The sequence below is a fragment of the Vipera berus genome (assembly GCF_964194415.1).
Source record: "Vipera berus genome assembly, chromosome: 2".
In the NCBI taxonomy this organism is placed as follows: domain Eukaryota; kingdom Metazoa; phylum Chordata; class Lepidosauria; order Squamata; family Viperidae; genus Vipera; species Vipera berus.
In genome coordinates, this window is record NC_138203.1 from 22,645,043 (window position 1) to 22,658,819 (window position 13,777).

Sequence of the window (13,777 nt, forward strand, 5' to 3'; positions counted from 1 at the left end):
TACAAGCCACTGATAATTTGGGGGGGGGGGGGAGGTGATCTCAGCCTCCACCTACTCCTTACTAACCAAGAGGGCAGTTCCTCCCTGCTTTTTCTTTCCACTTTGATCACATCAAAATTGTGATTTCGGACTTGAGCTAGCACAAGTGATTAGTGCTTCATTTTATTGTAGCAAATGTGTCCACTCCGTTTGGGTATTGTGAGCTGTGGCACGAATGCCCCATTCCTTTCAGTCTCCTGTCACTTTTTCCTATTTTACTAAAATTCTTCCCGTACCTGACACCTAACTGGTAGTTATAAAAAGGTAGTTATAAAAACAAATAACTTTCATCAACATCACTGACGTTGCGCTCCTACGTTGTTAGCGGGGAACAAGGATCGCTGAACTTAGCAGGACGTCTGTCTGATACACTTTTAACTACCAACTTCCCAGAGCTAAGGAGGTATGGATCGCATCAGTAATCTCCCTGTACTTCTATGAAGAAAGATGCGACATAAAAATATAAAAATAATTAAAAAGTAAACCCTTTGGCTTCCTTAGATAAGAGTGTCTGCCGCTCGCCTGTTTTGTTCTCTCCCGCTCTCTCTCAAAGAGGACGTGAGGCTATCAGCTGATGTCACGCATGCGCAACAACAATGCCACAGAGTCCTATTCTCCTACGGAGGGCGGCCACCGAAAGAAGTGAATCACGTGAGTACCGGTGGCCAATCATAATTTTCGGCGGTGGCGGAAGCGGATTTTTCCATTTCCGTTTTGCGCCGGCAAGATGGCGGTTTTCAGAAATTGGCGGTTCTTGCCTGGAGCTCGATTGGGGCAGTTCACGCACAGCGAGGCTTCCGCTTCGCCTTCTGAGGACGCTGTCGCCTCTCCCGCTTCTCTGTATCCGCCCGTGGTGGCTTCACTTACCGCCAAGAGTAAAATAGCGAAACTCCGGCGCCGGGAGGAGTACTACCGAAGTATTCACAACGCGCCTAGTGTCGAGGAGAAATTGGCGATCTACGGGAAACGGCAGCGCCGCAAGTATGTGGTCTACCCGCAGACTTGGGCTTTAAATGCAGACCGCTGGTACCAACATTTCACGAAGACCGTCTTTGTGCCAGGACTTCCCGCTTCGGTATCAGTAAGCGAAGGAGACAAGAAAGACAGTTTGGATTTGGCTGAGCTCCGGTCCCTTGTATGTGAAGTGCTCCTTCAGGAGCATTATTACCAGCGCAAGAAACGCCCCAAACTCTTCCGAGCCAGCGACCAGGGGCCAGCGCCTTTCATTACCCATCTGGTGCCAAAGCTTGCAGCCCACCTGGCTTATCTCAACCCAGCGCTTGGTTCCTCTTCCATCATAGGTGTGTCTCTTCATCCTTGTTTAAAGGGCAATGAAAATGTCATATAAAGAATCACATGCATCTTTGATTCTGAGTGAATAGGCTGAAACGTTTACTTTTAATGATATTTATTAATTAGGTCATGTCAGAATATAAAATATAAAATACAGAACGGTAATAAGACCGTGTTAGAAAATAGACTGAAAGTAAGAAGTAAAAGAAAATGCAAATCATATTTGTGTTACTTCTACAATTTATGCTAATTATCCAATTTATCCTTCTAGATTCACAGCTCTCCTTAGAAGATCATATAGGAGCTGTGACTAGGGGGACCTTCGCCCAGGTTCGCCTGGTGCGCCAGTTGTGGCCCTATCTAGACCGGGATGCCTTGCGTATAGTCACTCATGCACTTGTGACCTCTCGTTTGGACTACTGCAACGCTCTTTACATGGGGCTGCCCTTGTGGACCACTCGGAGGCTTCAACTGGTGCAGAATGCAGCCGCGCGAGTGGTGTTGGGGGCCTCCCGATACTCCCATGTTATACCTCTGCTCCGCGAGCTGCATTGGCTGCCAGTTGCCCTCCGGGTGAGATTCAAGGTGCTGGTAATGACCTATAAAGCCCTACATGGCATGGGTCCGGATTACCTATGGCAGCACCTGCTGCCGGCATCAACTTCCCTCCGTCCAGTGCGCTCCCACAGAGTGGGCCTCCTCAGGGTGCCTCCGATCAGAGAATGTCGATTGGTGGCCCCCAGGGGGAGGGCATTCTCTGTGGGCGCGTCAGACCTATGGAACCGCTTGCCGGTTGAGCTCCGGATGGCCCCCGACCTTCGCTCCTTCCGGCGTGATTTAAAAACTTATTTATTTGAACAATCTGGCCTGGTTTGATGGGTTTAGGGATGGATCTAATTTTAACATAGTTTTTAAGCATTGTATTATATTGGGCATGATTATTTAATTCTTTTAACTTCTTTTAACTTTTGTATTTATATTTTGATATTTATTGCCCTGTACACCGCCCTGAGTCCTTCGGGAGAAGGGCGGTATAAAAATTTAAATAATAATAATAATAATAATAATAATAATAATAATAATAATAATAATAATAATAATAATTAGATCATTTGCAGTTCCCAATTGTACTGTTTTGTTCAAATAAAGGTCTGAATTGTATGCATATGAAATGTTTTAATATAAGGATCCCAATAGGCCATTTGTCTAATGTGTGGTCTGAAATATTGATCCCTTTATTACACAATTGACATTCAAATAATATATTTGCTATATTTATGTGAACATCCTGATTAGACACAGTCTTATTATTTCAGATTTTAAGCCAGATGTACATTTCTACTGGTTGCGTGGGGAGACAGTGGTTCCTCGAGGTCACCGGCGAGGCAGGATTGACCCACTCAGATTTCAGATTGATGATAAGCCACGCTGTCAGATTCGTATAAGAAAGCAACTTTCAGAGGTACAAATATTTTTTTTAAGAAACAGTTGAATTGATGATATTGGTGAGTGCAGAAGATGTGTCAGGTTTGTTTTTCTCTGCTCCACTACATCTGATCCATTTTACCATTTAATGGGAGTTTTGCAAAAAGTATTTGAGTAAAATTAGGAAGTAGTAAAAATATGGTAGACTTTCCATAAACTGCTGATAGCTGAAATCTCCTGAATAAAACTGAAGTGCAGACAGATGTTTAAAATATATAAGAATAGAAATCCTGGTCGTGTAAATCCTCATCAGTTGTTATGTAAGTGGGGAAAAGAAGTAAAATGAGTGGTCCCTTCTTAGGGCTGGTAATTACATTGTCAGCTTTTCTTCTCAACTGAGTTTGAGCACTACTTACCCAGCCTTAAGTTGGCAGAAAGCCTTACAGCAATAAAACTTGTTGCTGCCATTACTAAACCTTGTCCTTCTGTTACCTCATTTATAATATTGCATTCACATGACTTCTAATAAAAACCTAACAGATGTTAAATATTTTAGGCTCTTTCAATGGTGCTAAAATAAAGGGAAAATATTTTAACATCAGTGTAGTTAAGGCCAACTTAAGACTGATTCATTTGTGGGCTGTAGAAGAAGTGTAAATCATAGTCCAATCAAAAAAAGGTTTGGCAAGGAATATTTTGAATACAGGTAGATGCAAATTGGAATATATCATATATCTCTTTGAACCATTTATTTTTATTGTTTAATTTAAACTTCCATTATGCTTCATTTCCACATCCTCAAATGTCAGATAAATCACTACAGTACGTGTGTACTGTAGTGTGAACATATTAATATTCAACATTTCTTTTAAAAAATTGCAATCACACTTATAAGTAAAGATGAATAGTCAGCATAGTGGGACTTACAGAGGCATGTAGTGAGTAGTTTTCCTTGTAGGGGAGGATTTTGGACCCAAAAATGCCTTCTTTAAAAAAATTTCAAAAATATTACTGTACTCATGATATTCATTGTTGTTATTTCAGGTTCAGTATATAGTGCATAATGCAGCCACATTAAATAAAAGCATGTTGCTCTTTATGGTATCTTCAGATTTCATCTTTACTGTTGTGAAGTCTCTTTGCTATTTTGAGTTTTAGTTTATACTGGGGTCTCAAATTCTAGGTCATATTTTGTGGCACCTCCTGCTCCTTCCCCTCCATACAAAGCGGCTAAAAGGAGGACAACATCTTGTCTGTTTTGGCCATGCACCATACGTGATCCTTCAGGTTGGGGAGAAGGTGTTGCTTTGCGCTTTGGGGCAGGCTAAGGGCAGCTGCACTTCTAGTCCCACAGAGACCCTTTCAAAGGTTGAATATGGGTTTGTCAGCTGACCACTGGTAGAAAAAAGCAGGGATGGATATAGCCATTCCTGATTCCTTGATGTCTTTTACATTCCAACCTAAGGTATAATGGGAAAAAAGGGTGACTGAGTCTAGCATTGTCTTTCACATTTTGTAGCTTTTAGAGTACATAAGAATGACAATTGCAAAAAGGGGGACACAGGTGGGAAGCAGCAGTGATGTTAGTGTCTCTCAGCGAACCTCAGCAGTCTTGATCCAGAGAGGGTGGAATGCCATTGTAATCCAAATGGCAGAAACAAGGTTGAATCCATTTGTGGCTCAAGGTATTTCCTAATTCATTGTGAGTAAAGTTAAGGTGATACATCACAGAAAGGAGAACCTGAACCACAAGGGGCAGAGAACATTATACTTGTTTTTTATGAGTTCACTTTCTTCTTTTAGTCTGGTGCACACATCATGATTTTTTTTCTTTCAGTTTTTCTCATTGCTGCCCTGCTGACATACTGAGAACATCTGGAATTTCAGTCAGGATGATAACATTGGGAATTATGGGTTTTTAATTCCAGTACATCTTAACAGTACCACATGGCTACAAGTATCATAATTCTGTGAGATTAGTAAAGGGAAGTCCTTTTCTGCTTAAACTTTCTACCTTTCTGCAGTCTAACAGGTATTAGTGGCTTAATGTAGAAATGGTAAATAAGAGATGATAGAATTCATTATTTATGATATGATAATGAAATTATACATCATTTTTATTTCCTGAGCTGTTTTACTTTCTTTAAGTTTGAGCCTCTTGATTACCTGGGCCCTGGAGATATTCCTGTTATCCAGCATTTACCTGACAAACTTCCATTGTTCAAACGACAGTATCAGAACAGAATATTTATAGGTAAGTCTATTGTGTCATTGTATCTTTCTTTTTTTTGTAATCCGGATTTTTATTACTTTATGAAAATATAAAATACAAAGGAAAATGAAAACAGTGGCAAAGTAGCAGAGGAAAAAGGGAAGAGTAAAAGGGAAAAAGAAAAAAATGCATTGGTTTAGAACTCTTTTTAGCACAGTAGATTAAGGCATTGACTTTGCTTGTCAGAAGGTCACAAAAGATATACATGACTCTGGGACATTGCAACCATCATAAATATGAGTCAGTTGGCAAGCATCTGAATTTTGATCACATGACCATGGGAATGCTGCAATGGTTATAGGCAGTGCTTTCTTTGTAGTAAAAAAAGGTGCCGGAACTCACACATTATACAACCCACCTGTTCTGTACCAGCCTGCTACCGGCCCTGCAGAAAAGGCAGGGACAACCCCTTTACAAACGGCAAGAGGCTGGAATTAAGCCTGCCAAATTTATTAAGATAAAACAGAGCAAAACAAGACACCAACCATGAAACAGGAGCTATGAAACAGGAACTAATCAAGCGGTTGCCTTCAGCAAACCAGCCCTCCCACGCATTCCCCTTTTATACAGTTCAGGGCATGGCTTCTCTCTGCCTCCTTCCGAGGTGCCCCATTGCCTTCCTCTGTTTACTCCTGATTGACTGCCTCCTGCGTCGGGCATCCTTGAACAGGGCCAGCTGTGGGTCATCTTCATCCACGCTGTCAGGCTCACACAGCTGGGTCTCCGTCGTGACCAGGTGGGAGGGGCCTGGCTGAGGGCTTTCATCAGCAAGATCTTCAACCCCCTCAGCAAGCTCTTCAACACCCCCCCTCCTCCTCTGAGTCGTCCGACCCAACTGCCGAACCCACAGGCTGACGCTGAATCACAACACCGCCTTGAATAACCTACAAAATTTACCTTTGTAGTTGAAAAAAAACCCCTTTCAATTTTAGTGTATCTAAGGTGCCGGAACTCTGTTCCGGCGCGTTCTATGACAAAAAAAGCCCTGGTTATAGGTGTGAAAAATGATCATATCACTTTTTTTCAGTGCTGTTGTACCTTCGGTCACTAAACGAAGTGTTGTAAATCAAAGACTATGTCTGCAGCCTCAACTTTTTATTTTTGCATGGTACTATATACTAGCCATTTCTATAACAACAAACCTATTTAATCAGCAAAACCAAAAATCAGAGTTTCATTTTTTTCCGTCACAAACACAAAGATTCCCAAGTAGAAACAAAGTTGGTTGTAATTCTTTTCTTTAGTTAAAACAGTTGATAAGGTTTTTCGAAGATAAATTTGATAAATACCAAAATGTGCTGCTATCAACTGTGCCTATGCTTTTCTGACCTTGCATAGAAAATTATCTAAAATCCCTTTTGGTTTTAGGTTCTCAAGTATCAGATCCATGCTGCTATGGGCACACCCAATTTCACTTGCTCCCTGACAGGGTGAAACGAGAAAGACTGATAGGATTGAATCTCACTGATCAGATTGATGTTCCATATCGAGCCAATGCAGTTGCAAGTCTCTTTGCATGGACTGGAGCACAAGCAATGTACCAAGGTAATTAAATTAAAAAGTGTAAAAAATTATCAAATGTCAGAACAGTTTAAGTGATATATCCTGGTTTGAGCTGGAGATTTTTCTCCCTCCCATCCTAAAAATCTCATGTTCTAGCTTTATTGTAAGTTAGCTGATAGTCTTCTGACTATACTGGAAATGTTCAAGCTTGTTACATTCTTCTTATACCAGAATGTTCTGAGCAGAATTGAGACACTTCCACTAAGGTGAGAACAATCTGTTTCAGACATCAAAAGAGTTGTTTTTAATAGAATTTTAATGGAATTATCTTTGTAATTAAACAAGCATAGCTGCCCTCTTTTATTGATTTGTGCTATCTATTGAATTCTTAGTTATCCCAGAAAATGTTAAATTCATTTACAAATTGAACATTTAGAAAATTAAGCCACTATACATTTTAATTTGTGCATTCTGACATCTGTAAAAGAATTCTGGACATGGAGAAATGAATTATGCTGATCTGTGACGCATAATGGCTGTTTGTGAAATCAGGAATATATCTTGAATGTGTACTTCTGCCAACTCGGAAACTGGTTTCCAATTTTGAGGCTGCTTCTTCTTGAAGCAACAATAATACTTTGTATTGTGTGATCATCTTGCACTGCAGAATGACTTATTTTGATAGCCGCAGTTTCAGAAAGCCATAACATAGGATCTGCCTGCAGCTTATTAAATACATTTTTTACTGGCACCTGCAGATGGCAGCAGCTATGTGATCCAAGGGGAAGGTGCAACTACTTTGAGAAATTGTTTTTTTTAAGCAAATTATTCTTTGCTTAAAACATTTTTTTAGCTTTCCAGTCCAATATGCCAGAGACCCTTGTTTGCAGTGCTTTTGACAATTCACTTTTTGTTGGTAGAGAAATATTTATGTTAAGTGACTTTTCTTCTTTCTCAGGATTCTGGAGTGAGGACGATGTGACTCGACCCTTTGTATCCCAGGCTGTGATCTTTGAAGGAAGATACTTTGCCTTTTTTTGTTACCAGCTAAACACCTTGGCTTTAACTGTTGAGGCTGACCAAAATAATCCAAGAAGGAACATTTGTTGGGGGACTGAAAGTAAGCCCCTGTATGAATCGATAGAAAATAATGATGTGAAAGGTTTTAATGATGAAGTCCTAGCACATTTTGTTAAATTTCTGTTAAACAAATCAAAGGAATTATGATAATCTGATTATTCTGAAAATACTAAAATAAAATTGTTTAAATGTGTTAAAAGTGGAATTATTAAGCTATAGTCTTATATAAAATTACTGGGATAAACAAGAGTTGTCCAGGAGTATTGCTGATGCTGTATAAATGAAATTTTAAGGGCAATATCTTTGTGTGGTAAGTTGTTTTAGATGATTTTCTTTTGTACAGGAAGACCTAAATCCACAATTGTTAATCATCTAATAAAGCTTAATATTCCAATAATTTATTATTATTATTATTATGGCTCATTGCACAGTCAGCCAGATATTTATACTGGATTTGACATTTTTAGAATCTTTCCCAAGGATCTGGCATAGGCATTATGTATAGATTCACAGTCTAAGGCCAGTGGAAACTTAATAATTATAGAATTATTAAGGTAGTGTCTAAGAATATAGGCAGTTCTAAGCAGGGTGCTTTTTGGTAAAATTTAGGTACTCAGGCCTTATAAATTCTACATTTCCTAATATCAAAGAAGTTCTTTAGTTACTCTGAGGGCTCCAATCATGATTGATATAGCAATGGATTTCTTTTTTCATAAGCATTCAATTTTGATCTTAGCAACATCAATGAATCAGACTTTCTTTTTTCAATAACTTATGTCATACATGTTATAAACAACATGCATAACATCCCATAAGATCTGAACCTGCAATAGATATAATTATTAAGCAATAAGATAATCAAATAATTCAGTTCCAACAGAATTTGCAGTTTAGAGCGAAATAATGTCAAAGGAGGGGGGGCAATCAAATCTCTTCAGGGGATGTTCCAAACGGAAGGAGTATATCAAGTGAGTTTGGAAACATTTTGAAATCAAAGCTAAATTTTTTATTTATTTTTTATTTTATTTTATTTCGATTTATATACCGTCATTTTCCCGAGGGACTCAGGGCAGTTTACAGGGCAAATTAAAACAGTACAATATATACAGGTTAAAATAAAATTAAATTAAATAGCCCCAAAATAATTAAAATTATTAGCTTTTCCTTCTATATCCTTTAAGTATTGACTATGCATTGGCTTGTTCTTTCAATTAACAAATTGGTTTTCATTTATTTATTTATTTCTGTATTCAGCCTTCAACCTTGTTCCTTCCAAGAGCTTTCTTTGATTGACTTCCTTCAGCAAGGGTTGTTAGCTTTTCTTAATGGAGACCTGTTTTTCTTTCTCCACAATTTGTTTTATCTGGAGGACTCCTCTATACCCTTTAGCTTGGCCAATATCACTTTTTGATACAAAGCATGGCATATTGTCATTAGTTTTCTTATCTTCCTATCTACGTTCTCAAGTTCCCTCTGATTCCAATCAACCATTCCTGCTGTCTATTGTATAATAGGGACTGTTTTAGTATTAATTTAATGATGCTTCCACCATCTTCTCTGCGAGCTGCATTGGCTTCCAGTTGCCCTCCGGTTGAGATTCAAAGTGCTGGTGATGATCTATAGAGCCCTAAATGGCTTGGGTCTGGATTATCTTCGGGAGCACCTGCTGCCAGCATCAACTTCCCATCGCCCTGTGCGCTCCCACAGGGAGGGCCTCCTCAGGGTGCCGCCGGTCAGGGAGTGCCGGCTGGCGGCCCCCAGGGGGAGAGCGTTCTCGGTGGGTGCGCCTGCCCTTTGGAATCAGCTGCCTGTGGAACTCCGGATGGCCCCCGACCTTCGCTCGTTTCGCCGGGACCTAAAAACTTGGCTATTTGAGCTTGCCGGCCTGGACTGAGGGTTTTGGGTTAAGGTTTTAATTTTAATTATTTTGGGGCTATTTAATTTAATTTTATTTTAACCTGTATATATTGTACTGTTTTAATTTGCCCTGAAAACCACCCTGAGTCCCTCGGGAAAAGGGTGGTATATAAATCGAAATAAAATAAAATAAAAAATAAATAAAAAATTTAGCTTTGATTTCAAAATGTTTCCAAACTCACTTGATATACTCCTTCCGTTTGGAACATCCCCTGAAGAGATTTGATTGCCCCCCCTCCTTTGACATTCTTTCGCTCTAAACTGCAAATTCTGTTGGAACTGAATTATTTGATTATCCTATTGCTTAATAATTATATCTATTGCTTAATCTTTTCTGCAATAGCCATGACTCTTTCAATTGTTTTACAGCCTCTGCAATTCCTTTATTTTCCTATGTGTCCTTCACACATAGGTTTGTTTTTATTTTCTTATTTTTCAAGTTTCCTTGCCTTAAATTGTTCAGCTTACTCAAATCTATGCAATTTTTCTTTATCTTATTTACTTATTAGATTTTTATCCCACCTTTATTACTTTATAAATAATTCAAATATACCTAATATTCCTTCCTTATCCTATTTTTCCCCCAATAACAACTTTGTGAAGTGGGCTGCCCGAGAGAGAGAGACTTGAGAGGGAATCACTCAGCCAGTTTTCATGTCTAAAATGGGACTAGAACTCTCAATCTCCTGGTTTATAGGCCAGCACTTTCATCACTGCACCAAATCACGTTCTCCACATTTAAGTTTTCTAAAGGTTTTTATTCCTTTGTATTTTAAGCCCCAATTATTTCATGGTTCCATAGGTTCAATTTGGCCACTGCTTCAGTTAGAATAATTTTAACAGATTCATTAATATTCTTTATCTAGAATTCTCTTCTAGATAAAGTTTTCTTGTTAATTTGTTTCAATTTTGGCAAAAAAATCTATTTTAGTTTCTTTCATTTAGTCCTTTATCTTCCTGGCTAGTTCTTGATTAACCAATAGTCCTTGCAGTTGTATAGCAACTTCAGTTTCTTCTCATTGTTCTTCATTAACAATAATCTTGCTCAATAGTAGCAACTGTGAGAGGGATCTTGGAGTCCTAGTGGACAATCACTTAAATATGAGCCAGCAGTGTGCTGCAGCTGCCAAAAAAGCCAACACAGCGCTATGCTCCATTAACAGGGATAGAATCAAGATCACATGAAGCATTAATACCACTTTCCAATGCCTTGGTAAGGCCACACTTGGAATACTGCATCCAGATGTTGAGACTCTAAAGTACAGAGAAGAGCAACCAAGATGATTAGGGGACTGGAGGCTAAAACGTATAAGGAACGGCTGCTCGAATTGGGCATGTCTAGTTTAATGAAGAGAAGGACGAGGGGGGACATGATAACAGTGTTCCAATATCTCATGGGCTGCCACAAAGAAGAGTCAAGCTATTCTCCAAAGCGCCTGAAGGCAGGACAAGAAGCAACGGATGGAAACTAATCAAGGAGAGAAGCAACCTAGAACTAAGGAGAAACTTCCTGACAGAGCAATTAACCAGTGGAACAACCTGCCTCCAAAAGCGGTGAATGCTCCAACATGAAGTTTTTAAGAACAGACTGGACAGCCATTTGTCTGAAATGGTATAGGGTTTCCTGCCTGAGCAGGGGGTTGGACTAGACCTCCAAGGTCCCTTCCAACTATTATTGTTGTTGTTATCTTTTATTCATTAAACATGAACCTCAGTCAACTGAACATTCAAATTGACGCGCTGATGGTTGACTGCTGCCAGCATCCTAGGTATCAACCAGGTACCTCCTTAAAATGTAAAATGTTCCAAGTAGCGCAGTTTTTGTAGCATTGCTGGAGTTATTGCAGGAAGCTGCAGTTGTTATTGTTATCATCATCATCATCATCATCTCTTCACTTTCTATTGTTTCTGCTCAGGCTGCAAATTGGTATTATTGGTAGTTCTAAATATACCTGATTTTTTAATTGTTTTTCAATTGCTTTCAGTTCAGCACTGATAAAGAACGTATGTTGTAAAATCGTGCCATAAGTCTCTGTTCATTAATTTCTAAATCCAGATGTTTTTCTTTTCAAAGCTGTCTATTTGCTTTTGAAATCCATGTTTTGATGGTTCAACTGGTAGACACATTGCATAATTGAGTCATTTTCTTCCCTTGACCAAATTGTTCTCTTTCAATTGCCTTCCAGTAGCTTATCAGCTCCATGTCCAGGGAGTTAAACCCTGTAACACAGTTTTTGGTGAATGCCCAGGAGCCATAACATCCAAAATGAATCTTGTCAATCTGGGTGACAGATCTGGCATGAAATTTGCATTATCTATTTTCATCATATTGAATGCATTTAATCTGACTTTTCAGATATGACCTGTTTGATATAGTAGCACCAGTTCAGCATAGCTTTTAGCGTTATTAGAGCATGCAAGCCCTCAGACCACAACCAAATAGGATTCCTTGGAGTGGGATACATATTATTATTAAGGTTCACTGCACAGTCAGCCAGATGGTTAGACAGGATTTGATATTTTTACCCAATGATATTTATTTGAGCTAATCTTCCTTGCCCTTTTTTCTCCACCATTTCTGATATTATTAGTTCTTTAATTTCAGCTTCTTTTTTATTCATCTCCTTTATCCAAGCTTCATTCTTACTGTATCTCTTTGGGTTGTCCCATAGCTGCACCCAGAACTGTACTGTTTCTTCTTTGGCAGGTTTTGACTGCTTCGTTACAGTCTCTCCATTGATGGATTGATAGAAACATTTCTGATTTGGCTGAAATTAGAGATTTTGCTAACAGTGTGCAGTATGAGCTTTTTATCTGCTAATCCTGACTGTAGATATTAATTGCTGCTTTATTAGTTCCACTGCTTCCTTCATCTCTTGTTTCTAGGTAATATTTCTTGATCATATATTCTTGGGTCTTCTTATTCTTAGCTTCTTTTCTTTCATCTTTTCTAGCTTGTTTGTATCTGATCTTGGCATATTGACCTTATTTTCCAATCTGATCTTCCATTTTGGTGGTGCACAGTGGCTCTTTTCTTCTTTGTTGATTTTGCATCCAAGGTATTCAGTTATAACAGCAGTCGTGCTGTACATGAGTTGGTTTGGTTCTTGCAGTGAGCTGGTGTTTATATTTAATACTACACTATTAGCATCTTTTAATACAGTACAGCTGTTTCTTGGTCCATTGATGAACAGAGATGGTAAATGTGACCAGGAGGAAACATTAATTAGAATCATTCAAGTTAATGTGGCAAGACTTAGGCTGTGACTGACTGAGAAGTTAAAGCAGTAAATGTTGGAAGAAAGGGCTGGCTGACAAACCCACAGTTCATGTAGATTGCCTAAAAAAGGGTTCTTAGAGACTGGGACAACATTTCCACTGGATTTGTGTATTTCTGTGAGACAGAGAGAAGGAGAATGAATAAGGAAAGTGAGATTATGTGAAAATATGCCACCAGCCCGAAGTTGTGCACTACAGAGTATTATTGCATAGTATTATTGTTTATTACTAAGAATGAACTCTTGTTATGAATTGTTATTGTGCGTATCCGTGTTTCCTCAAGGAGAAAGGAAGTTGCTTTTGTAAATATTTGAAACAGATTCTTTAGAAAATCCATCAACGCTGCAGAATGTTTCAAGATTAAAACTTCTGAGACATTCAGAGTCCTGGGATTTCCTGCCTGTGCTTTATTCCAGTCATTGAGCGATGGAGTGAGCGCTGATACTTATCTGCCTACCTGTCATGGAAATGGAAAATACTGGCACAGCAAGAATGCACCTGCAAGCCTATCATATATCAGGCATTTATAATAAATAAACAGCATGTGGTAACCTCATTTTCCCCAGAGGTGGTTTGACTAAGCAATATTTCCTTGTTCTGATTTTTATTGAAAGCTCATTAATATTTTTAAAAGTGTAGTCCAGGTTAAACCTTCTAGGACTTTCTGTTAATATTTTAAACTGAAATTTTGGCATGATTCCTCAAACAACAATTGTTTCTTTCAGTGTCCCACTCCTTTTTGCTATGCTTCCATTTGTTATGCCATGTTTTGCCCAGGGATCAGCTTATTTTTGTTTACCAGATATTAAAACCAAAATCACATCTTCATATCCTAGTTACAGATATTCAGACTTACTAGTATTGTCACTACTGAATTAGGAAGGAAGGGACTTTATTTAGAAAGAAATGCATGACAACTACACAACACAGTTCTTCCATTCTTTAAAAGAGTAGGAAGCTGAGGAAAAA

At 38.8% G+C, this 13,777-nt stretch overlaps 1 protein-coding gene across 1 annotated transcript; it reads left to right on the forward strand.

Annotated features, from left to right (window-relative positions):
* Positions 1 to 765: 765 nt before the first annotated feature.
* On the forward strand, positions 766 to 8,052 carry MRPS30 (mitochondrial ribosomal protein S30). The gene is made up of 5 exons (XM_081319739.1): positions 766 to 1,340; positions 2,649 to 2,794; positions 4,906 to 5,011; positions 6,398 to 6,574; positions 7,491 to 8,052. Exons 1-5 carry the CDS (start codon positions 767 to 769, stop codon positions 7,757 to 7,759), a joined length of 1,272 nt encoding a protein of 423 aa, XP_081175865.1. The 5' UTR covers position 766; the 3' UTR covers positions 7,760 to 8,052.
* Positions 8,053 to 13,777: the final 5,725 nt, after the last annotated feature.